The 26,533-nt window shown below is 48.5% G+C and overlaps 1 protein-coding gene and 3 long non-coding RNA genes across 34 annotated transcripts in view; 2 read left to right on the top strand and 2 right to left on the bottom strand.

The window, feature by feature from the left end:
• Window positions 1–5,571, bottom strand: part of CD44 (CD44 molecule (Indian blood group)) — a 91,964-nt gene extending 86,393 nt beyond the window's left edge. For all 31 annotated transcript variants that reach the window (XM_045484938.1, XM_045484939.1, XM_045484944.1 and 28 more), the window contains exon 1: window positions 4,881–5,571. In XM_045484938.1, coding sequence (XP_045340894.1) covers window positions 4,881–4,947 — 67 coding nt within the window. In that variant the 5' untranslated portion in view covers window positions 4,948–5,571. The remainder of the gene's footprint in view (window positions 1–4,880) is intronic.
• On the top strand, window positions 3,117–3,854 carry LOC123601589. The gene is made up of 2 exons (XR_006714179.1): window positions 3,117–3,225; window positions 3,736–3,854. It is a non-coding gene; the product is annotated as an uncharacterized LOC123601589 (long non-coding RNA).
• A 2,297-nt stretch (window positions 5,572–7,868) lies between the features above and the next one.
• LOC123601590 lies at window positions 7,869–11,230 on the bottom strand. Its single transcript, XR_006714180.1, has 2 exons — window positions 10,350–11,230; window positions 7,869–7,985 (listed from the first exon to the last, which is right to left on the bottom strand). It is a non-coding gene; the product is annotated as an uncharacterized LOC123601590 (long non-coding RNA).
• Window positions 11,231–17,469: 6,239 nt separating this feature from the next.
• On the top strand, window positions 17,470–24,380 carry LOC123601586. Its single transcript, XR_006714176.1, has 3 exons — window positions 17,470–18,563; window positions 21,728–21,924; window positions 23,856–24,380. It is a non-coding gene; the product is annotated as an uncharacterized LOC123601586 (long non-coding RNA).
• The last annotated feature ends 2,153 nt before the right edge of the window (window positions 24,381–26,533 follow it).

The following is a 26,533-nucleotide window of genomic DNA, read 5'->3' as shown; positions in this document are numbered from 1 at the left end:
ACACAGAATCCGAAGCAGGCTCCAGGCTCCGAGGTGTCAGCACAGAGCCCGATGCAGGGCTTGAACCCACAAACTGCGAGATCGTGACCTGAGCCGAAGTCAGACGCTTAGTCGAATGAGCCACCCAGGTGCCCCTGGGGGAGCACATTTTTTAAAGAAAATATCTCAACTTGCTCAGCGTGTGAAAAGTGGGGTTTGAATTTAAGGTAGGAGGCACTAGTCTACCCTTATGATTCTAAAGAACACTAGTGTGCTTCCCATTCAAGCAGGGACACAAAGGAAATTGACTCATCTGCTTCTCACTGTGCAATCCCCCAGAATTTCTTTCTGAAGCAAAAAAGATCCCCTTTGAGAAACAGGCTTTGTCTGTCAGCATCTGCCACCTGCTTCATCTCTTCTTTCACAAGAGTCACTTCCTTTTTAGACTCTGGGTGGAGTTGGCTGAAACAGAGGTGCTGGGGAAACACAGCTCAGCCCTAGCTGAGCCCCAGGCCCAATCCAGCTTCAGCCCCAGCCCAGCCCTCAGCCTCAGCACAGCCCCAACCCCAGCCCAGACCCAGCCCAGACCCAGACTCAGCCCCAGCACAGCCCAGACCCAGCCGTAGCCCCAGCCCCAGCCCCAGCCCCAGCCCCAGCCCAGCCTCAGCCCCAGCCCAGCCCTCAGCCTCAGCACAGCCCCAACCCCAGCCCACCCAGCCCAGCCCCAGCCCTAGCCCCAGACCCAGCCCAGCCTCAGCCCCAGCCCCAGCCCCAGCCCCAGCCCCAGCCCAGCCCCAGCCCCAGCCCAGCCCCAGCCAGGACCTAGTGATGGGGAGATACAGCACCAGCCCACCTCCACTCTGTCAGGGAACCCCAGCTTGGAACCATCAGCCTGGACACGGCAGACTGATCTCAAATCCCACCTGGGAGACTGCTCCACTCTGCCTTTCAGTTCAAGATCCTTGACTTTTGTAGAAACCCATGTCAGCCTGCCACCCGGGTCCTCAAGACTTTCCTTCTCTGGGGCACGTACAGTCTGCTAAACAAACACTGAAGGTTTCCAGTGAGCATGTGAGGAGGGGCTTTCTGGGTCAACGCATCCAAAATGCTGGCAGAGTTGGGGTGAGGGCTTCCGCAGGCAGGCCCTCTTTCTTCATTTTCAGGCAGAGGACATTGCCCTAACTTGTCTCTTAGACAAGGAACAGCCTCTCCCTTTTTTCCAAGCCTGCAAATGAGAGCATGTCTAGAAGGGCAGCTGGACGCTGATAAGGGAATTGACTTATTTTAGTAACAAATAACTAGGTTGGCATCTCTTGACAGCTGTGGCCAAGCCTAGGGAGAGACAGTCCAGGGTAGGGCAGGGTAGAGCAGCCGGGAGTCCACAGCCTGCCAGGCGGAGCGAGAAAGCCATTCACACCAGGCTTCACGTTAGCTGGTCACAAGGGATGGGGAGGATGTGGGAACGACATACGCATGCAATTTCCAAAGCAGTGAATCAAAGGGGCGTTAGCATTGGAGTCCAACACGGGGGATGGGGGGGGGGGGTGTTAGACAATGGGAAATCCCAGCTCCACCATTTACTAGCTGTGTGTCCTTGGGCAAGTCATAACACCTCCCTGAGTCTCAGTTTCTTGATCTAGAAAATGGGGTTAACTAAACCTATTTAGCACGTCATGAGGCTTCCATAGAATAATCTATTCAACCCCCCTGGCGGAATGCCTAGCACAAAGCCAGTGCTCAGTAAATGCATTTCCTGGGACTTAGAACCCTACTTTGCAATAGGAGCATCAGGCTTTTACAACAGGGATGCTCTTACCTCTGAGGGATTTAGCCATCCTCCAAGGAGGCTCTAGAGGCCCTAGGACAGTACAGAGCCTCTTCCTCGAGAAGCACTTTTGTTTTGTGGTGAGAAATATATACCATTATTCTTTATCTTAAGCTTAAACCGTGTATATTATAGAGGAAAATAAAAAATTGTAGTGAATGTGGAAGGTAGCATTTAGGGTGTGAAACCAGTGTTAGGCTCACCCCGGCGACAGAGGTGGAGTCCTTGGTGATGGGGGTATTTCAGAGCCCCGTGGATGGAAGATGTCCAGCCCTAAGTCTGCTGCGAGAGAGAAAGTCACTCCTCCCTCCTATTCAGGGTCTGCTTCCTCCATGGGAAAAAGAAGGGTTTTTTCTAAATGGTCCTTGGAGTCCCCATTGGTGAGTCTATGACAATGAGTCAAGAAATACTTGTTGAATGAATGGATGGGGATCTGTCATAACTTAAGAATTCCATGCTGCCCATGCTGCTTCTGCGTGGGGCAATTTGGAAGAAAATGGAACCATTTCTTACTGGCCGCCAGCCTCACACACACCTACTTGGCACGGCGCCTGGGCAGGAAATGAGATGTCCAATGTGTAGCTGGGGAATAACTGAATTAATTGATGCTAACCTCAGTAGTGATGGATTTCTTGCTTCTCCACCTGGGAAAACACAGCCAAAGCCCTAACTCCCAGGAAGAGGGGTCTCTAATACTCCCAGGGAGCAGAAGGGCATTTGTCACCCCCAAGAGCTCTCTGATGTACCCCTCTTTCTCAACACCAGGGGCGCAACTCCCCAGCAGTGACCTCTGGCCCACAGGGGAAAAGAGACACGAGACGTGGGAGGGCTCATCCCACTTGTCCTCTACCCAGGGCCACTTTCTACTTCCTGCATATGACACCTAATTCAGTGTCCTCCAACTTAATTTCTTGTCCAGTGTTGCTTAAGTTCATCTGGCCATTTCTCTACTTTTTGCTTCCGGATATGAAGGATGGACCCTTTCTTCCTCCCCAAAGCCTTGCTCCTTTCCAAAGTTTCCTCATTGTCTTCTGGAGGTCCCCCACCCCCAACTGGGATCCTGGGGCAAAAGCACTGCCTCTCCTCCCCCTCCTCTGCCGCCTTCCCCTCTCTGCCTGCCCAGCCAAGCTGCTGTGAAGTCGCATCTCCCTTCCAAGTCTCAGTTCCTTCCAAACAACGTTACAAGCACATGAAAGCCAAGGCCCAGGCAGTTACTGCCACTGGCACTTTTTTGTGCTTCCTCCAAATGACGCTTCCCAAAAGGAGCATGAAAACGTGGGGCAGGAGTGAACCCTCTGGTCTCTGGGTCAGGATGGTGTCAAACATTTGGGGATGCGACCCTTAAGAAGAATCAGGGAGGCAGGTTGGAAGGAGTCAAGAGTCAGAATCCTCAGAAACAAAGCAGAAGACATCACCAGAAGGTAATGTACAAATAAAGTTCCCTGGAGGTCTCAGAGAAGGCCAGGGCTCTTCCTGCACTCCAGATTTTCTCTTCTCTGGCGTCCCAAGTGTTTTTGCCTTTCAGTGACTTGTTGGAGCTCAGGTCGCCTTGGAAGTCTCCGATGGCCTCGGGTCCACCTCAACTCTCCATCCCCAGACTCTTTCCAAGTATGCCCGTGCCATACATACAGTCTAACGTACTCCCACTAAACACAGACTAATGGACCTGGGTTCACATGCGCACCAATCCTTCTGGCTGTGTGAGAACTGGCAAGTTACTTAACCTCTCTGAGTCTCGGTTTGTTTCCCTCCTGAAGCCGGGCTAGTAACAGGACGCTTCTCGCTGGGCCACCGTGAGGGCAAAATTAGGCAACACTTGTAAACACTGAGCACAGTGCCCGGCACAGTGAAAGCGTGCAGTAAAATGCTGGCTGGTGCTGTCATTTCTTCTATTATTATGATTATTATCATTATTATTCTTTGTGTTTCAGGAATCTGGATCTTTGATCCCCACTTATTCCCAGTCTGCAGGATCCAGGTAAGACTGTATCTTTACTTTCTTGGTACCCCCCAGAACTGGGTTTAATAAATACTTGCCGAGCAGAATTAACCATAGGCTGAGCTGTCTTAATGACCCAGCTGGCACTTCTTAAAAGAAGAATTAATTTTGCTAGCAATAAGCAAATCAGCCATGTAATTATCTGTACATATACAGACAAAGGGAAGGAACGCTTGGAGTTCGGTCTCACCAGACTACCTCACATGCCGACACCCACTCCACAGCCACTGAAAGATACAGCCCCTGTTTGGATGGGGGTATCAGCAGCCCCAGGTCCAGGGTCCCTAACACGACCCTGATGCCCAGGCTTCCCCCCACCTCCCCCCCCACCCCCCTCCCTGCTCTGAGGCTGCCAGGCTGGGAATATGAGCCACCTTACTGTCTGGATTTCCCCTAACTGATTGGCAGGAGCAGGAGGTTTGAGTAGCTGGTTCAGTCATTGCTTTTCCACCTCACACTCCCTGCCCCAGGCTGGCACCTCGTGGAAACCCAGAACCTCACAGAGCTGGTTCAAGTTCCCACAAGCGCTAGTCAGTGACTGGAGCCAACTGTAAGAGCTTTGGAACCCAGGCGGGGTGGGGAGCCGCAGGGCGCCGGCACCCCTTTCTGGAAGGCTCATTGCCACCAGCTCTCACACCAACACCTCTGTGGCCACCTGGTCAGTAGCCCCGGCCCCTGCCCCGCCTAGCCCTGCCCTGCCCGGGGACAGCCCAGCCAGGCTTCCAGCGCCCTTGGGCACAGGAGCCCGTTGGTCCAGACACCGGCGGCGCGCACCCTGGAGTACAGTTACTTTCTGCCTTGTGCTCCGGCACCCGCGACCTCACCCAAAACTGCGCGCCGGCAGCCGGCCCGGCCAACTTTCTTCGCTCTTTCTCTTTTCCTTTCAACCAAACGGTGCTTCGCACCAACCCACACTCCGAGAGCTTAGCGCAAATCCTCGCCCCGCTCTCCTTCACCAAGTCCGCGCCGCTGGCCGCCCGCTGGCCTCCCGTCCCCGGGGGCCCACTCAGCCAGGTGGCTGCAGGGTCCGTCCCGGCCGCCCGGGCCACTCCCTCCCGCTGCCCCCGAGGCACTCACCGATCTGCGCCAGGCTCAACTGCGAGAGGCACAGTCCCCAGGCTAGGCGCCACCAAAACTTGTCCATGGTGAGAGCGAACCGACGGGACGAGCGCGGGGCGCCGGGGGTGGGGTCCGGTGCGCTGGGCGGGGGCCGGCGGAGCACGGGGCGAGCTGGGCGGCCCGAGCCTATCGGGGGCTGGGGTCCGGCTGGGCAATGAGGGCGCCTGGGAAGTTGGGTGCAGTTTTTATTCAAGGGCTGAAAGAGTGACCTAAGAGGGAGGGAGGGAGCGAGGGCAGGACACACCCAAGCGAGGGGGCTGTGACTAAGCAGCCCGCAGAGGTTTAAAGACGCAGCAGCCCTCCCCTGCGCTGGCCCTTCCGCCCCCGCCCCGCGCCCCGAGCCGCGCAGAGACCGTAAACGCGGGCGGCCTTAACGGGCGCCGCGGGGGCCCCGGGGGTGCCCGTGAGCCCCGGGACGCACCGGTTTCCTCTCCCGGCCCGCTGGAAGGGCGGCCTCTGGACGGGCCAGGGGATGGCCCGTCCTGAAACCTTAGCCCGGTTGGGTTGAGCCTCCGACCCCTCCTCTCCGCTAGGTTTCTCTGTGAATGGGGCTGGAGAGTGATCTCTCGGATTTCGCCGGCGGCTGGATATTCTGGGACGGGAGATGGGATGGGGGCGAGGTCCGGCACTGGGTAGTGGTGCTCCCCCGGTCACGGTGGCAAGGAGGGGTGGGGAGCTTGTGATTCTTCCCAGGGGAAGAGGACGAGCGCACTCTTGTTCCCCTGAAAGAGAAGCGAAGTGGAGTTTTGCTTCTTACCAGGGCGGCTCAGAGGAAGCTACGGATGGCCAGCCAGGGGGCTGCTCTTTCCCTCCTCCAACCCATGTGTCATCTTCCAGTCCCAGGCTGGCACCTGGACCCATCCACTCATTCATCCATCCAGTCACCTGTATTCATTCATCCTCCCAAACATCGTTCCACCTGCCCATTCATCTTCTACCCATCTTTGCTCACATCCTACAGGGCTGTTGCATCTTTCCCACCCCCTTCCATCCACTTGTCCAACGGCACATCCTTTCTTCTAGCCATCCATCTCCCACTTATTCTTCCAACGACCCTCCCATACAACTTCTCCTCCACCTTCCCATACACTTTTCCACACCTCTTCATAACCCTACATCCATCCGTCTGTATACTGTCCTCCTCGCCAGCCAGCCAGCCAGCCAGCCAGCCAGCCAGCCACATTTGTTCTTCGGTGTATCTATCCAGTGTCCGTCATCCACATCTCCATTTGCCATTTTATCCACCCTCTCATCCACCAAATACCCACCCACTCTCTCTTGCTCCTATTTATACTCCTAGCTAAGCAAACATTAATCCACTTGCCCCTATCTGTCCTCCCCAATACATCTCAGAAAGGGGAGGAAGATGGTCCCCGGAGGGATTTCGAGTTAGAAAAATCATACTTTGAGGGGCGCCTGGGTGGCTCAGTCGGTTGAGCGTCCGACTTCGGCTCAGGTCATGATCTCACAGTTCGTGGGTTCGAGCCCCGCGTCGGGCTCTGCGCTGACAGCTCAGAGCCTGGAGCCTGCTTCGGATTCTGGGTCTCCCTCTCTTTCTCTGCCCCTCCCCCACTCATGCTCTATCTCTCTCTGTGTCAAAAATAAATAAAACATTTAAAAAATTAAAAACAAAGAAAAATCATACTTTGCATTATAATCTCATATCTACCTGTAACATCCAGTGATTTGACATTTGAAAAGCAAAAGCAGTGTTTATTGTTCATGTGGACCACTGAAAGTGTATCTGAATGGGCTTCTTGCCTGGTGGGGTACATAGAAAATGGTAATGGCTGTCCGGGACCGTGGGACTGAATTCTCGCCAGGCCAGCATTCCCGAGCCAAAGGAATTCCCTTTTGATTTTGTTACTTATTGAAAGAAATTGAAAAATTGAGAGAAAGTGCATGCAGCTTTCCTTATTCATCAAGCATGTAGCGAGCGCTCAAGAGTATCAAGATGGAAAGGATCTGCCCTATCTATCTTCAGGGGCCTCACACTCTGGCGGGGAATCAGACTCACAAGCCGGCTGTCACCACACAATAAGAAATGTGCTGTGAAATATGTGTGACAATATCCACGGCAGAAGATCGCTATGGATAGCCATCTTGCTATCCATCTGAGAGGAGAGAGCCCACAGAGCACTGCACCCTTTCCTGGGGAACACCAGACCAGGGGGCCTTCACAAGGGAGGTGATATTTGAGGTCTTGAAGGAGGAGGAGGGATTCTTCAGAAGAAAGGGCAGGGGCACAAGACATCCAGCAACAGCATTACTCTGTAGTGATTAATTGCAAGGATTTAGGAACCAGGACGCCTGGCCTCGTACATTGCGTTGTGCAACCTTAAGCAAGTAAATTAGCCTCTAGGCCTCGGTTTTTCTCACATCTAACATGGGGTTAATATCAGTGTCCTTTCCGTAGAATTGGTGAGCAGTAAATGACTCAAAAGTCCTGCATATATTAAGCACTATATGTATATATATATATATGCATATAGTAAGCTCCGTAAATGTGTTTGCTATCATGACTAAAAGCAAAATTGTGACTAAGCAGGGAAAAGTGAAAGCACATGACTTGTTCAGGCAATGTCATAGAGCGGCTTGCATGTTCGATTAGATGAAGATATCGAGGGAGGACAGCAAGAAGGGAGGCCAGAGAGGTAAACAGGACCCCCCTTCCCAACCTCCCCCGCCCCCCTCCAGCTCAGGTCATAGACTACGCCCGGAAGTTTGAACTTGACCCCTAGGAAATAGTGAGCCATAGAACTTTCATTATTATTGTTGTTCTTGCTGCTGTTATTGTTGTTGTTATTATTGTGCTAAAATACACATATCCTAACATTTACCATTGCAGCCATACAGTGGCCCTCAGCACATTCACAGAATTGTGTGGCTATCACCACCGTCTTGGTCAGCTTGGGCTGCCAGAACTGAGCATCACAGGCTGGATGACTTACGCAGCAGAGATTTATTTGTCACAGTTCAGGAGGCTGGGAAGTCCCACATCAGGGCGCCAGCATGGCTGGGTTCTGCTGAGAACAGTCTTCTGGGTTTGCAGAGGGCTGTCTTCTATCCTTACATGAAAGGGGGGAGAGAGACAGAGACAGAGAAGGAGGCAGACAGATAGGGAGGGAGAGAGACAGACAGAGAGAGAGGAAGGGAGAGAGAAGAAGGAAAGGAGAGGGAGAGGGAGGGAGGAGAAGGGAGGGAGAGAGGCAGGGAGAGGGAGAGAGAAACAGAGAGGGAGACTGAGATGGGGTGGGGGAGGGACCAAGCTTGCTGGTGGGTCCTTCTTATCAAGGCACTAATCCCTTTCATAAGGGCTCCACCCTCCTGACCTAATTACCTCCCAAAGTCCCCACCCCCAAATACCATCACACTGGGGGTTAAGAGTCCAAAATATGAATTTGGGGGAGACAAACACGCAGCCAATAACAAAGGCTTTCCAGTTCAGTGTAAGGGTTCGAGTTGGGGAGAGCCTGCTTGAGTGTAGGCTGCTCCTCCTGCATTCTCAGGGACCTGCTCCCCAGCCACCAGTGGCCAGTTTCAAGATTCAGGGGGGAGGGGGGCGGGGGAGGGCGGGGGGGGTGCCAGCTGGAAAGAGAACGGTGCCTCTGACCCCTATCGGAAAAGCAGGCGCTTTGAAAAATGCTGCCCGTAGTGGCAGAGTTGTCTGTCCCCAAGAGGCACCGCCTTCCTGAAACACATGGGGGCAGGCTGCTCCCCCCCCCTCCCAAGAAGATCTTCAGACTTTAATCACCTGAGAAGCCAGGCCTAGTGAGTTCCCTGGAAAGGGCACTGGCCCAGGAGTGACCTCGCAGATCTCCCATTACTTCCAGGGCCTTGTTGCAAGAGGGGAGTGAAATGGGATGGTATTCACTGCAACGATGTGTTTACATTGTCTTACCGCGTTTCATAGAACTTGCAAGTTCCTGGAGACCCTCAGAGACAGACACAGAGATCGAAGCAAAGGCTTAAGCGGGGGCTGTGCCTCCCCCCACCCTGACCCCATTCCAAGCGCAAAAGTTCCAAGCTTATCAGTTTGATAACCTTAGAGGACTGTGGGAGGCTTCATTTCCACAAAGGATTTTACTTTGAAAAAGTTATATAAAAACTGCTCAACGAGGCCATCTCCAACGAAGCCTGGTTCCCTGCTGCATATGGGCGAGTTGTAACAATCGGCAGGTGAAGCACCGAGTGGGAAGGTGCCTCACAAAGGTTAGGGGGCCATGCAAATTCTTCCAGAAGGAAATATTTTGCCTGCCTGCTTCCCGACAGTTTAGTGAGGGACTGACTGAGGTTGTCTGCCCCATGCCACAAGTGAGTCATTTCAAACTGACCTGACAATTCACTGAGTCAGGACCAACCTTTGGGAATTCCTGGATCACCTCTGTGTGCGCTAACCCTCTCACCGTCTTTCCACCCCACGCTCCCCGCCCCCCGCCCCTCCCCCCTACACTGGCCCTACCACGGTCTCACAAAGACATTCCCATGCTCTTTTTTGAGACTGTATAACGCTTAGGTCCTTAAAGTTACTGATTTTAGATGTTCAGTATCTGTTGTGTGTTGCACCAATTGCCTTTCTAAGTGAAACCAGGGGATGTGGGAAACTGGAAGAGAGAGCTTGAATTGATCTGACTTAACATGAGGTTACACTACTAGGTCAGGGGCCAGGACACGACTGGCAGCCTTGGACCGAGGAAGCCCAGGTCTGAGCAGTGGCTCACCTCCTTATCAGCCCGGTGAGTTTACTTGGGTCACTTAACCTCTGGGAGTTTGGGTTATTTCATCTACCACATGAGGGTCATAAGACCTTTCTCACAGTCTGTTGTGAATAGTAAGTGAAAGAAGGCGTCAGGACTCTTTACTGGGGGGCTGGCCGCCTGGTAGGGCTCAGCGATCCACCAACCGCTAAGCTACCTGAGGACAGGCGTCATGTCTGTCTTATACGCTGCCATTACGAGACTCTCAGTTCCTGACTATTCCCTGTCTCTGACATATATACCTTTCCCAATAAAGAATGGCTTGTTCTTTTTCCTCCCGAGACACTTTACAGGGTGACTTTGGGAATTACAGGAGCCAATAGATAGCAGCATTTGGACAAGCTGACGCTTTCTAGACAAACGCAAGCCGTGGCGTCCGATCTGGGTGACCGTTTTCAGACCTGGTGGAATTTGAGCGTGGTTCACTCTAGCAGACTAGGATTCGTATGTTTATTTTTCCTGAATTTGGGGGCCTGCTGGCTTCTGACTAGTAAAAAATCTTGTTCTTCCTAAGCAAAGAAAAAGTCAAATCTAAACCAAATGTGAGCAGGAGTGTGTGGAGCAAGGCGGGGAGGTGGGACTGAATCATGGGATTTGAGGATTATAAACACAGCAGGCCACCAGACGCTTTTAAAGGGACAACATTGAATTCCTACATGGGGCTGCTTACCACAGAAGGAGCGATCTGGCAGAGTAAATCAAACACCATTCCAGTTCAACTTCAACTAAAAAAAAAAAAAAAATTCCATCTTTAGTTCATTCTCAATGAGTAAATTCTACACATGCAAATGAACAGTGGTGAAAAAGCCCTTGTGAAATAATTATTAGTGAAGGCTAAATAAACTGGTAATTTGGAAAGCAATCTTCATGACAAATAAATGGCATCGAATGACTAATTAGTCTCGAGCTAACCAAGTATGATTACAGTGCTGAGCTTTTAGCATTACTAAGGCTTTCAAAGGACGGTAAATAAAATAGCCGATGTGGCCACCGCGCCCTAGAAATGCCAAGGGGACCGGATGCCTCTTGATTCCGGATACATCCATGTCAGTTGCAGCTGTGATGCAGACCTTTGAAAGTTAAAGCAGTATGCCGATAGGTCAAAGCCCACAGTTCAATGGTAGTTAATTTAGAAATGTGAATTTTTGAAGGTGAAATTTGAATTAATGGTGTGTGGCTTTATGCGGAAGGCTAGCTGGGGGGAAGTGAGAGACTGAAGTGAGAGAAGTAAGAGAGTCTCTACTGTCTGCGCTATTATTATTTAAGAGAAATGCAATTGTATTCCTTTTAAGTTCATAGGGTAACTAAAATCTTTATTCATTTTCTTTCCGTTTCATACGAATTGGTAGCTAAACGTCTACTGGAAGGCTGGAAGGGAATGGCATTGATGAACATCTAAGTATGACTCGTGCTGGCCGTATTGATAGTTGGCGTATAAACGGTGACTAATGTCCCTGGGTTGCCTGAAAATTGGTCCCTTTATTCCTTCACTATGTGACTACTGTGTGCTGAGCACAATTTAAACATTCTTCGTTCTGTCATAACTCATTCTCATCACTCCTCTGCTGTTGCTATCGCCACCAATGCCACCGATGCCATTGTCACCGCCCCCAATGCCATTGTCACTGCCACCATCACCACCACCGCCAGAACCCCCGCCATCATCACCACAATTACCACCATGGTCACTACCACCAGCACTTAGTACGTATGCCAATGTTATTTAATTACTGCAACGACCCTATAGAAAGTTCACTCCTCCTTTACCGATGAGGTAACTGAGGCTTGGAAAGGTTGGGTGACTTGTCCCAAGCCTCTTTATTTTACTTGAGGGAGATCTTTCTTGCCATTACAAGATGCAGGGACAGAAAATCTCGACCCCTTTCTGATTCTGGATCTAGCAACAATGCTAAGCCAATTGGAGTTTGAACTCGTTTTCACTGAGTTTTATTCCAATAAATGTCTTTTTAGATGGAAGATGCCTTTAGAAACTGTTGTTAGAGTAGGGGTGGTGGAGGGAAGGTTGCTAAGGTGGAGGGTAGAGACTACTCATTCTTACTCAGGACTTCTGGCTCTAATCTCAGGTGCTGTGATTCTGCATTCCATGTTCTTTGTCACTACCTAAGCTCACCTACAAACCCTCCCCCTTAGCATCCAATTATACCCAAAGAATGCAATGCTTTCTCCTGCACTGTTACTGAAACCAGACATCCCTGATGGTTTGCCCACAGTTGTGTGGCACTCCAAATGAGTGGCAGGCCTTCCCAGGCCTTCTCCAGAACGCTCCTTTCTGCCTGAACATGCCTCATAGACTATTTCAAAAGCAAAACCTTTCAGCTGGCAAATGGTAACAGCTGCTTCTCTTCAAAACACCCAGCGGGTAAAACTTCTGGGCTCCAATGCACAGGCCTAACACTCTAGCCAAGTCTGGATGGGTCTCGGTGTTAACTCCTGCAGAAAAGGTTATAGGTAGTGAACTTGGATGTGAGGCCAGGCCAAAACCCGTTTTATTGCTGGATACTGTTTCTCAGCCACAGTAGACTGTGACTGTAGAGGACGTTGTGTGGGTGAGAAAGAAACTTGTACTTAATTGGGGGAGGTTGTGGTGAGGGAAGGGGAAGGAGAGTGTGTGAGTGGTAGAGGGAGGACAAAAGGGCACGGACATGAGCCCACCATGATAGGAAGGGAAATGAAAGTCTTCTAACCATCAGCCAGGAATTTAATGGACATCTCCAGTACGTATTACATGGATTCAGCACCAAGGAAAAACCAAAGGGGAACTAGACCCACCCTCTCTCCCCAAAATGATTATGGTCTAGATCAGGGTTGGCCAATCACTTATTTGCATCAAGTACTACTCTAATTACTGGGAATACAGCAGAAAAGAGAGAGAGAGAGACAGAGACAGAGACAGAGACCACTGTTTTGTTATTATTGAGGACGTTGGGGGAGGGTGCAGGGTAAATTTAACAAGGTAGAAGGGAAAGTCTGTCTGAAGAGGTAACATTTGAGCCGTATAAAACATTAGAGAAGCACTTCCGAAAAAGAAGGCAGAGCAAATGTAAAGGTTTGAGATGAGAATATTCTTGGTATGTTTGAAGAACAGAAAAGGCCAGTGGGGCTGGAGCTGAGCGAGCGAGCGAGAAAGTGAAGGAGGGTCAGCTTTAGCTCTTAGGTGGCCTTGCAGGCCACAGTAGGAAGTCAGGATTTTGTGCTGATTTCAGAAGGATTTGGGTGGGTTTTCCTTGACTCTCCAGCTCTGGTGAACTAGTAGTGACTTCTTAGGTCACTGTGATGAGAAAGATTCAGAAGCCTTACAGCTCAGTGGGGAAGAGTTCAGTGATAGCTTAAGAATATATAGAATAGATGAGGCAATGGTAACACTCGTGATCAATATTTACCATCTCTGAGAAGGATGGAATATTAAGTTGCATTAGTCAGATTACATCCCAGGTTATGCTGCCGTGGCCACATCACTAAAATCTCAGTGGATTAAGGCGATCGCCCAAGTGACTTCTTGTCATGCTAAGTCTACTGTAGGTCCAGAAAATTCTTCAAAGCGGCTGTCTTCCATGCGGTAGCTCAGTGATTCTGTGTGGTTTGATTTTATGGCACCTGCATTTTAACAGAATGGCTGCATCAGGGAAACAGAACCGTAAAGGATCTCTTACCAGTGACTAAATGCTTTGGCTCAGAAATAATTCATGCCGTTTCTGCTTACACCCCATTGGCTAAAACTAGTCACATGACCCCATCTAATTGTAAGCGAGCTGAGAGAGGGTAATTCTCCCATGTGCCTATATGTGGAGGAGAATCTAAGTAAGCAGTAAAAATCTAACATGTAAGTCCACTTTAAAGAAAGTCTAGTCACCCTCCGATGCATTTTTGTAATGAACTGGCTGAGGAGTAGTAAATAAAAAAGGACTTCAGAAAGGAGTGACATTGACCAGGTATATTCCCAAAAAGCTCTATAGATAAGGGTACCTGAGTGATCTTGATAGATGGTCTTGTTAGAAAGTCACCCTCCAGCTCCATTGTACCCTCTCCAAACCCACTAAATCCTTTTCTTTTCCTGGTCCAACCCCATCCACCAGTTTGCAATAGGGTCTTTGCATTTGTCTGGCTTGTTTAACTTATTACTTTGGACGCAATATCATATTTGCTATGTAACCTTGGACAATTTACTCAACCTCTTAGAGCTTAAGTTACTCATTTAATGCTGTATATTATTATTGTGAAAATTAAAGCACACAGTGTAACAATGCATCTATTTAGCTTAACATAGAGCAGCGTCCAAAAAATTGTAGTTACCGTTATTTTTTTTAAAAAGAAAGCCTTTATTATTTTTTTATTAACAAAAAGTACAGAAAAAAGTAGTTCCAGAGTTCGTTCGGTGGCTCAACGATAGTGTGATAGACATAAAATCTGTCCATCTTTCTGTACCACTGTTAACATGCCAGCTTCCATTCTCAATGCGGTTTGCCTCGTGTCACAAAATAGTTACTGAAGATCCCGGCATTAAGTCCTCATTTGACGGTGTCCAAAGATGAAGAAAGGAGGTAGGCAAGAAGAAAAGGATCTTTCATCATATGGTTCTCTCCTTTCATCAAGGAGAAAAATTATCCTCAAAAGCTCATCATCCCCCAGCCAACCTCCTCATGTCTCAAGTTCTACCAGATGTAGTTACGATTATACCTTTCCTTTAAATTCTGTCCTTTCTTGGCTTTATAGGTACTGCCCTAGCCCATTTTTCATTCTACCTTTCAGATGGCTTTCTCTTTCCATATTTTGTGGCCTAATTTTAGCTAGTGATGAATTAACTCAGCAATATATATAACGGCTCAAATACATAGAGGTTTATTTTTGAGTCATCTAACACTTACGAGGGTTTTTGGATAGGTAAGATGTTGGGGACGATGGAAGATTCATGTTAATGGAGGCTCTGCACTTCTCAACGCTGCTGGGGCCATTCCCTTTCAATCAGTGGAAGGAAAAGGAGCATGTAGGAGCACTGTCTGCTGGTGGTAGTGGTGGGGTGGTTATGAGCCAGGCCTGGTATGGGACCATCAGTTTCATCCATGTCTCATTGAATGGGTTCTAGCCATCCCTGGGCAATGGAGTCCATCTGTGAGTCCAATGGAAAGGGGGTGAAAGTGGAGGTGAATCCATCCCTGGCTCTGCTGCTGAATCCTTTCCTGCATTCCTTCTCCTGATTTAGACCTCCTCAAGGAGATGTCCAGGTTTTTATCTGTTTCTTCACTTTTCCCCTGGGCTTACTTCGCCTACGATGCCACAACCACGAGAAAGGAGACTGGCTTCACTCATTGAGCATTCCTACACCTTCCAAGTGTCCTGTTCACTTTTCTTCTTGTTTTCCACTTGAATACTGGGTTAGTCCAATTGAAGACATCGGGAGAAGGTTTGGGGCAAAAAGAAAGAGAATGGACTGCCAGCATGGGTTTGATTCCAAGACCAGCCATCTGGGAACTTGAACACAGTTTATGGGTGGGAAATGGCCCATGTAGTCCTGGACTATAAACCGGTGGCATTCTTTACCAACTCACTGGAACCTTGGGAGCCCAGTTTTAATATTATTTATAACCTGCTCTGAGATCATGTCCCCAAATACTAATTTCAAAGGATTTTAATATAAAGGTGCTCTTCAATCACAGACTTTTCATAAACAAATACATTTGGGAAACACTAGGTTAAAAGAGGTGAACAGGTGTCCCTACTCTAAGCACCCTTCCTTGGTTTTTTTTTTCACGCATCAACCATTTCTTAAGTGTTTGGTAGCATCAGACACCATGCGAGGCTCTGTGGATGGGTTCTCAACACACTCATATGGTCCCTATTCTCCAGCAATATAAAATATGGCACCAAGATGCACTGTAAGTTTCCAAGAGGGGGCCATAGTACGCAGTTTTCCCCAATACTATTTGACCACAGACACCTCCCTTTTAAAAAAAAAAAAAGGAGTATGATAAATTCCCACATACCCATCACCCGGTTTCAACAATTACCAACTCATGGCCCATTCTACCTATCTGCACCTCCTACTTCCTTCCTCACCACCTGATTATTTTGAAACAAATACCAGACATCGTTTCTTTTTATCGGTAGATCGCTCATTATGTGTCTCTAAAAGATAAGGGCTCTTTGAAATAACATAAACCACAATACTGTCATTACATTATTGGTGATTTTGAATTTTCTCCACTAGTGGTTTATATATATTAAAAAATATATCTATATTTTATAATATATTATATATTATAAAATTTTAATATATATAAACCACTAATGGAGAAAATTCAAAATCAGCAATAATGATATATATATAAAACACATACATATATAATATATATATATTCACACTTTTGAATCAAATAATCTTATTTTATTATATTAAAAAAATTTTTTTAACGTTTTATTTACTTTTGAGACAGGGAGAGACAGAGCATGAACAGGAGAGGGTCAGAGAGAGGGAGACCCAGAATCTGAAACAGGCTCCAGGCTCTGAGCTGTCAGCACAGAGCCTGATGCGGGGCTCGAACTCACGGACCACGAGATCATGACCTGAGCCGAAGTCGGCCGCTTAACCTACTGAGCCACCCAGGCGTCCCCAAATAATCTTATTTTAAAAATATATTAAGATGCAATAAACATAAATGGGTATTCAGGTGCATGTGCACACACGTGCACGCACACACACACGCATGCTGAGTAGCTGTGACATCATCTCCAAAGAAACACCCTGGTCCTGAGGGCAGTCTCCACCACACACTGGGTGGACCCGTTCTCCCTGCAGTAGAATTGGAAAGGAAGTCCCGCCCACCCTCACGTACCCCAGTCCTGTGGGAAATGGGACTGAGGGGGGATCTGGCCTGGTCTTACAAGTGCTATAAGTGGCTCTGTCAGGTGGCCTCTGAAAAGTGATGTGGGGGAGGATGACAAAATCTGGGCAGCAGGAGGCAGGGCTACCATACGACATCATCCGGAGAAGTTTCGATCAGTCCCCCCTTCTGCCACGCAGCTGAGGCTCCTGTTGAAGTCTTCTTGGTCACTTTAGCCCCTGGGTCAATATCTAGAAGACCATTCCTCACCAGCGAGTTTGGCCCAGTGACCAAAGATGTAAGCAAAGGCATGGAAACTCTGAGCACTCCGGAAAGGCCAGAGGGAAACCCCAGAACGAGAGGATGTACCTAAGACATATTTGGCTTTCATCCCAATTGTACCTAAGCTGGCCTTCTCAGAAGCAGTCCCCTTTCCCAGCCCAGATGGGGCTACACCAGCGATGGCATGTTCAAGCCATGGCTTGCCTTGTTCAAGGATGGAGAACTGTATTTATTCTGGCCCAGGCTTGTGGGGCAGAGGGACCCCCCCCAAGACGGAGGTCATGTTTCTCCAGAGATAAGTCAGCCAACAATGGCACTTCTGTTGCCTCATCTTGCGGAGAAATAGCCCCATGTCCAGTGGCTGATGGCTGCTCCCCTTAAGGTTGTGTTCAGAGTCACCAGTGCTGTGCGGGGGTGCGGGGGGTGATGTGGGCAGGATGCAGAGGGGTGATGGGAATTCTATCAGTTTCTCAGATGCTTTTGGTCTCTCTCAGCTCCTATTCTCTATACTTTCCTTTTTTTTTTTTTTTGGAGTTTATTTATTTTGAGAGTGAGAGAGGCGCAAGTAAGGGAAGGGCAGAGAGAGAGAGCTCTGTTAGTGCAAAGCCAGATGTGGGGCTAGATCCCACAAACTGCAAGATCATGACCTGAGCTGAAACCAAGAGTCAGTCGCTCGACCAACTGATCCAGCCAGGCACCCCCTCTACCTGCTTTACGTTTTCCTCCTGATGTGTCTCCTTTCTCTTCCCCCCTGCCCTCCTCACAAGGCTCAGCCTCCCCAGCTTCCCCTCATCCCTGTCTCTCGACTGGCTTCCCCTCCCGCCAGCCACAAATACTCTCTTCCTTACAACTTTGCGCTCTCTCCCCTCACGTTGGTCTGCCCATCTGCCACCCCCTCTAGCCGGGGTTTGTCCCTCTTTCGTCCCCACCCACGGAGTGTCAGTCCCTAGTGGCCTGACTTAGACCTCTCATGTTTCCATTCTCATCACACGCAATCTGGAAACTCACCCTCAGAGCAGAAGGAGGGCTCTGGGGTGCAGCCCCCAGGACATCTTTGTTTCACACCCCTTTCTCTTCCTCTAACGAAGCAGTGACAGGCTTCTCTGGTCCCTTATTTGAGAGAAAGACAGAATGACAAGAAGCTATTGCATGGGATGGGCGTGGAGGGCACAGGGCATGTTTTGCTGTCTCAGTGGTTACAGAGCCCCATATCTACAGAGAACGAGGGAAGTACCAGTTATGTTATCAGGAGAAGGGCTCATTCAGGACCTCTCCCAGAACTCTGTGTTTTTGGAATGGCTACAGTCACTTACAGATAGAAAATCTGAGGATCAGAGAGGTTAGGTGGTTTGCCCACAGTCACACAGCAGTGGAGCCATCGATGGAGCCTGGCCTCATGTCAAAGCCCTTGTTCATTCTATTGTACAGAGGGTTGCCATGGACTGCTTTTTCCTGTCTTAACCATCTGAGAAGGTCTCTCCCCATCATCTAGCACCTCAGCATTTGTTTCTCTCTCTACTAATTTGCATCTCATTTCCTCTAGAAAAGTTTACGGTGTACTCCCCTTCGCTTCCCCGCCTGTCCCGGCCCGCACACTTCTCTGCCCACGTCTTGGTGACGTCACCAGCACCGCGGGAAAATTCCAGAGAACCTCCCCACTCTGTGGAGCTTCGGGATTCAAGCTGTCTGGAGTCAGGGCCAAAGTTTCCTACCCTTGTGAGATGCTTATAGAAACCTGCACTCGTGACCTCAGGGTCTGCTTCAAGGTAAAGGGGACCTAGGGCAGGAGAGGAGGAGAATCCAGATACAGTCTTCTCAAGGTCAGAGAGATATCTGCAGGTTGATGGAGGCCGAGCCACACATTAAGCTCCCGCCAGTATGCCCAGTAACCCCTCTCCCCACCAGCGAGCTAGCTGGTATGCAAACACATGCTTCTACCTACAGTGTCCCATGCAGATCTGTTCTGTGTTTCTTGACATGGTAGGGCCTCTACAGTGTTGAAAATACTAAGAAGAAGAAGAAGAAGAAGAAGAAGAAGAAGAAGAAGAAGAAGGAAGTAGGAAGAAGGAAGAAAGAAGAAAGAAGAAAGAAGAGGGAGAAATCAACCTAGACTCCACTCACTATTAAAAGTTATTTGGCTCTTGCCTGTTTTCCTTTCAGTTTTGGATCATGGATGGCCAGGTTGAGTTTTTTTCTAACTATTGCCATGAATGGTGGGTGCAGCGTTTTCCCTCCTGCTTTTCCCTCCTGCTTTGCTCCCTTACTGTTTATTCTGTCATGCTCATTTTTCAACGTAAATTCCAGAATTACTATTTTAAAATTATGTCCAGGGACGCCTGGGTGGCTCCGTCGGTTAAGCGTCTGGCTCTTGATTTCGGCTCAGGTCGCAATCTCCCAGTTCATGAGTTTGAGCTCCATGTAGGAGCCTGCTTGGGATTCTCTCTCTCTCTCTCTCTCTGCCCCTCCCCTGGTCTCTCTTTCAAAAATAAATAAACTTTAAAAAAAAAAAAAGGCAAATAAAATGATGTCCAGCATTTCATTGACTGGATACAGTGTAATATATTAAAATATTTCCTTGCTGATATACATTTCAGTTGCTTCCTCTGGTCACAGTTCTATAGAACATTTTAGTGGAAATGTTTATGCACGTAATGTTTTGCTTTTCTTGAATTATTGCCTCAAAAAGTCATCAGAAATGAAAATGGTTGGGATAGTTTGATCGCAATATGGAGTTAGTATGAAGCATAGAGTCCCCGTAGGGTTGAAAACACAGGTTTGGCACTTGCTAGCTGTGTAACCTTGGACCAACTGTCTTTCTAAGTCTCAATTTCCTCCAAAGTGAAAGAAGGCAAATAGAGTCCCTAATCCGTGTGGTCGCAGTGAGGACTGAATTAAATAAAACACCGTAGATTCCGTACATTTGGGCTGTTACTAGGACGCATCCCATGGCTGCTGTTACTATCCTCGCACTCACGCTGTTTTTCTGTTCCTTTAGACTGAGCTGACTCAACCCCATGTGGCTGAAAGTGAAAATGTTTCTAGAGGCAAACTCAAACCGGTTTGCCCCATAACCCGACGGGTCAAACTACTTCAGATCTTCTTGCTTTACTGATACCTCTCAATGTGCCCCTTGCTCCCTTCACAAATGTGTCCGTCCTGAGTCTGAGACTTTGGTCAAATCTCAGCCCTAACTTGATCTCTTCCAAGGCTCTTCCAAAGCCTTTTTCGGACCCTGGTCCCAGATGACCGCAGGTATGTTAAAACGACCCCTTCCCCATCCTGCAGGACGTATAATTATATGGGAGCAGGAGACTAGTAGAGGTGATGTGAGCTTTTGTATTGAGTTAACTACTTGTTAATTTTGTGTTTGGGGTCAAGGTGTAGGGGTCCAATGAATGGTGCCTTTCGCCTTCCTTCCTGAGTTCAGAATCAAAGAGGAAGTACACTCAGGAGTCAGGTAGATGGAGGTGATGATAACAGCTTTATTCGCAGGAGCAGCTAAAGAAAAGAATAAGGCCTAAATAGGCAGCCACATAAATGAACGTGAAGCATTTCCCCCCTCAAAATAGCCTTCAGGCTTCTGGCACTTGCCAGGGAGCTGATGGGCCTAGAAGGGACCCCGCTGCAGGCAGGTGCATCTGAAAATGATGGAGGGGGAGGAGTCCCATGGAGAACATTTGGTCTTTTTCCAAACTCACTGTCAGAAAAGAGAGTGCAAAGGATGGTCAGAGAGGCCAGGGGTGTTTTTAGCTGCAGTGTCTCGGCATGGAAATGTCAGGCCAGGGAACAGTAGGTTTCTTTTTGGACCCAATATGTGATCCCATACTGGCTCGCGGCACATGATGATGACAGATCCAGTCTTACCATTTGGACCTCTCACAGCTACAGTTACACCCACTCTTTCCCTACTCCTCTCTTCACCTTCCCCATGATCCCCCAGAATAGTCTTTATCCCTAGGACAGTGTTGACCCACAGCTGGCACCCCCGAGATAGGGGTGGAGCTCTGACCTTGACGGCTCTTTAAATTTTTTTTTTTTAATGTTTATTTATTTGTTTTGAGAGACAGAGAGTGCAAGCAGGGGAGGGGCAGACAGAGAGAGACTCCCAAGCAGGCTCCACGCCATTGACACAGAGCCCGACTTGGGGCTTAAACCCACGAACCGTGAGACTACGACCTGAGCCTATACCAAGAGTCAGACACTTAACCGACTGAGCCATCCACATGCCCCTGGCATTGATGGCTCTTGAATCATATTGTCACATTGCTTTTCTGTCAATTTATAATTCCATCCATCACGTAATAGGATTACGTCAGTAACAACAACAGCAGCAACAAAAACTCCCAAACAAAAAGCAAAAATCCCAGTTCACATTGGCTCAGGCAATAGAGATTTATTATTTCCCATCACAAGAAGGTGGTGTTAGCAATATTACTCAGTGATATCGAACTCAGGTTCTTTCCCTTTTTCTGCTCTGCCTGCTGCCCCTTGACTTCCTCCTAACACTGGTCCTGCTCGTGGTCCTCTGGTACATGCTGTACCTAGGCATCCCATCCAGGAATTACCTCATCCAGAAAAAGAAAAGGGACCATGCCATCTTTGTTGTACCGTTTTAAATGAGGAGCTCTTCCCTAAAATACTCCTCACACTGCACCGGCCCTTACTAAACCAATCTCTACGCGAGAGGATGAAGCCCCCATTATTGTCTTAGCCCTGTTCATAGCTAGAGAGGGTGGACACACTGAGAAACCCGGGGCTCTGACACAAGGGAAAGGGGACAACAGATGTCAGGCGGGCAGCCAGCTATGTCTACTGCGCATCACTAGGCATCTGTTTCAGTGGTTGAGATTTTAAAGAACCAGTCTCCTTCTATTTCTGCGTTCTCATGTCTGAACCTCAATTTCCTCCTCTGCCTTCTGCACCTTGCAAGGCTGCTGTGATGATTGAAACGGCGTGTGCGACTTTAGAGAGTGCTGTGTAAACCTGGCATGCGACGAGCATGGTGAGCGGAACGTGAGTCTCTCCTACCACCCCTGGGGTGCAACTCCTTCCCGACTTCAACTGTTGTTTGCAAAGCTGGGATCTCGTCCTTGCGAGCCTGGAGAGTGGAAACATCTCGTCATGGTGGTAAGAGTTCCTCTTTGACCTCCAAAAAGCAGATTGAACCAACAAACATGAAAAGATGCTCAATGCCACTCATCATTAGGGAAACACAAATTAAAAACTCCAGCGAAATGTCACCTCACACCCCTTAGGATGGCTACTATCTCAAACGCCTGCAAGGGTGTGGAGACGCTCTAATCCTTGTGCCCTGGGGGTGGGAAGGTGAAACGGTGCAGCCATTATGGAAAACAGTATGGTGGTTCCTCCAGAAATTCAAAATGGAATTGCCACCTGAGCTAGCCATCTCACTTGTGCGTGTCTAGACCAAAGAATTGAAAGCAGAATTTTGAAGAGAGATTTGCGCACCCACGTTCACAGCGGCATCATTTACAAGAGCTAAAAGGCGGAAGCAACACACATTTTCGTGGACAAATAGATGAAGGCGCACAATGTAGCATCATTCAGTCCTCAAAAGAAAGGAAAGCTGACACATGCTACAACATGAATGAACCTGGAGGACATCATGCTAAGCGAAATAAGCTAGTCACAGGAAGACAGGCACTGTAATATTCCACCTAGGTGAGGTATCTAGACTCGTCAAATTCATAGAAACAGAAAGGACAATGGGGGTTGGTGGGGTAGGAGAAATGGGGGGTTGTTCAGTGGGTAAGAATTTAAGTTTTGCAAGAAAGAAAACTTCTAGAGATCGGTTGCACGCCAACGTGTACGCGTTTAATGCCCCTGTACCACATATACTTAGAAATGGTTAAGATGGCAAAATTTGTGTTATGCATTTTTTTACCACAATAAAATTTTTCTATTTAAACACATTTTTTAAATGTTTATTTATTTTTGAGAGAGAGAGAGAGCATGAGCAGGGGAGGGACAGAGAGAGGGAGACACAGAATGTGAAGCGGGTTCCAGGCTCCGAGCTGTCAGCACAGAGCTCAGTGTGGGGCTCAAACCCATGAACCACAAGAATATGACCTGAACCAAAGTCAGACGCTTAACCGACTGAGCCACTCAGGCGCCCCAATAAAAAATGAAAAAAGAAATTGTTTTAAATATAATTTATTGTCAAATTGGTTTCCATACAACACCCAGTGCTCATGCCAACAAGTGCCCTCCTCTGGGTTGATAATATGCAGGGCTGAATAGTACATAGAGATATCAGCACTTACCCCCACCTTTTAAACAGTTGATGGGACTTCAAATGGCCTTATTTTTTGTGGATGGCGGTTTGGTAATATCTACCGCAGTTAAAGGCAGAAGAGGGAGGAGAGTGGGAGGGATATTATCAAGGAGGAGGTTCATGGGGCCTGAATGAAGGGTCATCATGTAACTGGACCCCAAGAGTAGGAGCTGAGTCTGCCTCCAGAGACTGCCCAGCCTCTGCCCAGCAAGGACCATCTGCAGCCAACCTTAGGAAGCTGGACAAACCACCCCTTGCCAGTTGAGTGAACACTGAACCTTTCTGGTAGTGAGGGCCTCTATTAGCTGTCTTCCTCCTGGCCACCGGTAAAGGCCTCCTTCCGGTTCCTTACTGGTCATCTTGGTGGAACTGCCATTGCCTATGCCCAGAGATTTCGCTAACGCCTCTCTCCGCCATCCATGTTAGGCGAGGTTGGCGAACCAGCAAAAAAAAAACCCCAATATTTTAGTGGCTTAACACAGTAGAGCTTTCTTTCTTTCTTTCTTTCTTTTTTTTTTTAATTTTTTTTTTCAACGGTTATTTATTTTTGGGACAGAGAGAGACAGAGCATGAACGGGGGAGGGGCAGAGAGAGAGGGAGACACAGAATCGGAAACAGGCTCCAGGCTCTGAGCCATCAGCCCAGAGCCCGACGCGGGGCTCGAACTCACGGACCGCGAGATCGTGACCTGGCTGAAGTCGGACGCTTAACCGACTGCGCCACCCAGGCGCCCCTCTTTTTTTTTTTTTTTTTTTTATACAAGGTTCAATGAGGGTGTTTTTGGCTGATCAGCAACCCCGTGCAGTTCTCCTCCAAGCTGTGACTCAGGGATCTGGGTTTCTTCCATCTGGTGGCTTTGCCGTGCCCTAAGCCCTCGTCAGAGTCTTCTCCTGGAGCGGGGGCTCTGCGTTCGGCCAGATGGCAAGCGGAGAGAGAGCAGGGAAATGGCATGGGCTGTTTTAGGATCCAGGCTTGGAAGTGGCATCCATCAGCGCCACCCGCGTCCCACTGGCAAGGCACCGTCACACGGCAACACTTGGATGCAACAAGTCCGCAGATGGTCTCTATGGTCTTGTGTGGCCGAAAAGAAAACAAGCTAGTTGGCACATACACACCAATGTGTCTGTCATAGTACCTTATGAAGACAACCCCTCTTATAACAGCCTAGAACACTTAAGCCCACTGAAACAGAGGGAGGGCCTGCACACCCGAAGGAAGGCTGGTGATAGATGAAACATCCCTTCGCTGTTCCCAGCACCCCCGTACTGGGTTGCGCTAATAAAGAGCCATTTCTTTTTTTTTTTTTTTTTTTTCAACGTTTATTTATTTTTGGGACAGAGAGAGACAGAGCATGAACAGGGGAGGGGCAGAGAGAGAGGGACACACAGAATCGGAAACAGGCTCCAGGCTCTGAGCCATCAGCCCAGAGCCCGACGCGGGGCTCGAACTCACGGACCGCGAGATCGTGACCTGGCTGAAGTCGGACGCTTAACCGACTGCGCCACCCAGGCGCCCCAAAGAGCCATTTCAAGATACTCGCAGCCCATTCCCAACTGACACTTTTAATCATAAAAAAGTGAAGATGTCATTTCTACTCGAACAAAACCTATTTTCCTCTTCTTCCACCTACAGGAATTTCATTACTGAGACCGCATTTCCCAACAGGTACCGAGAGCCTGTCAAATCATGAGAGACTCTTAAGGACTGAGAACAGACTGAGGGTTGATGGGGGCGTGGGGGAGAAGAGAGAGTGGGTGATGGGCATGGAGGAGGGCACTTGTTGGGATGAGCACTGGGTGTTGTATGGAAACCAATTTGACAGTAAATTATATTTATTTATTTTTTTTAAAAATTTTTTTTTCAACGTTTATTTATTTTTGGGACAGAGAGAGACAGAGCATGAACGGGGGAGGGGCAGAGAGAGAGGGAGACACAGAATGGGAAGCAGGCTCCAGGCTCTGAGCCATCAGCCCAGAGCCCGACGTGGGGCTCGAACTCACGGACTGCGAGATCGTGACCTGGCTGAAGTCGGACGCTTAACCGACTGCGCCACCCAGGCGCCCCATACAGTAAATTATATTTAAAAAACAACAACAACATACTGCAGTGACTGGAGGAACTGAAAAACCGATCATTTGCACCTGCTTGGCCCTTTCCAAGGAGGAATTCCTGCCAGCCCTGCCTGTTCAAATTCTACCCGTCCACTGGGGGCACACATATCTCAGGACCTAAGATTCCTTTCCTTACTACTCAGCCCATAGAGATCCTATCCCTTTCTGCCTTACAAAACACTGATTCTTTTTGTTACTATCATTTGAGATTTGGTTGTCATTTGTATTGAACTCCACATCTTCGTGCAACAATTATCAACTAAGCATACCGGGTTCCGGACTAAAGGATTCGGAGATAATAAAAGGGAAACAGCCTTCCTGGAATCTGCAGCCCAGTGAAGAAGGCAAATGAACTTTCTGTAAATCTGAGTGTTCTGGAGCTTGCAGGCAAATACAAAACGTCTTGGAGATTCAGATGGGAGAGCCGTCTTCCTGAATGTGAGTGAGGATGCACTGGTGCATTTGAATTCGGACTTTGAAGAGTGCAAAAGACCCTAACAAGTAGAGTCTGGGAGTGCGTTCCAGGGGAAGACAAGAATGGGCAAAGTCACCAAGGTGTTGGAAAATTTCACAACAGGCAGGTTATTCTGTATGGCTGGAGATAAAGCTGCAAAGGTGAGAATCAGTTAGGATTCTTTGAGCTGCCAAGTAATAAAAGTATGTCTCAAACAGGTGTGGTAGTAAGAAACTATATTTCATAGCTGGAGGTCCAGAGAGGCAGGGGAACTCCAAGAGCCGTTTGATCAGGGCTCCGTGTCTGTTTCTCTGTTCTTCTCTTGGGTCTGCTTTGCTCTGTGTTCATGCTGCCCTCATGGTGGCCATCCTCATGGTTGCAAGATGTCTGCCAGCAACATCCAGGGCATAGGTTGTTCATGTTGAAAGACAGAAAGAAAAAAAAAATTGTTTGACCTGAGCAAACCTCTTCTCAGATCTCATTGATGTAAAATGGATTAGGACTGCCCATTCCTGAAACCAGTCAGTGACAAGAGAACTACCATGAATGGAATAAAAATAATTGCTTGAGCCAAGTGCAAGGTAGGAGGAAGTCAGCCACGATGGTTCCCCTAGTAGGCTTGGGTCAGACTGAAAAGCCGTGAATCTTGGCCTCAAAAATCTGTGTGCATAATAAAAGGCATGGGAGCTATTGAATGTTTTTCTGCAGGGGAGTAAACAGAACTGAGTTCAAGGTGAAATTATTTAGATGTTTCTATCAGAAATAATAAAACAGAGGAGAGCAGATGTGGAAGAGAAGGTGTTCACTGCCATCATATCTTTTCCTTCTCTACACATCAAAAATGACTCCCAAGAATGAAGCTGCCACAATCATTCA

The sequence above is a fragment of the Leopardus geoffroyi genome, chromosome D1, assembly GCF_018350155.1.
Source record: "Leopardus geoffroyi isolate Oge1 chromosome D1, O.geoffroyi_Oge1_pat1.0, whole genome shotgun sequence".
In the NCBI taxonomy this organism is placed as follows: Eukaryota; Metazoa; Chordata; class Mammalia; order Carnivora; family Felidae; genus Leopardus; species Leopardus geoffroyi.
This window is presented reverse-complemented; position numbering and strand designations above follow the sequence as displayed.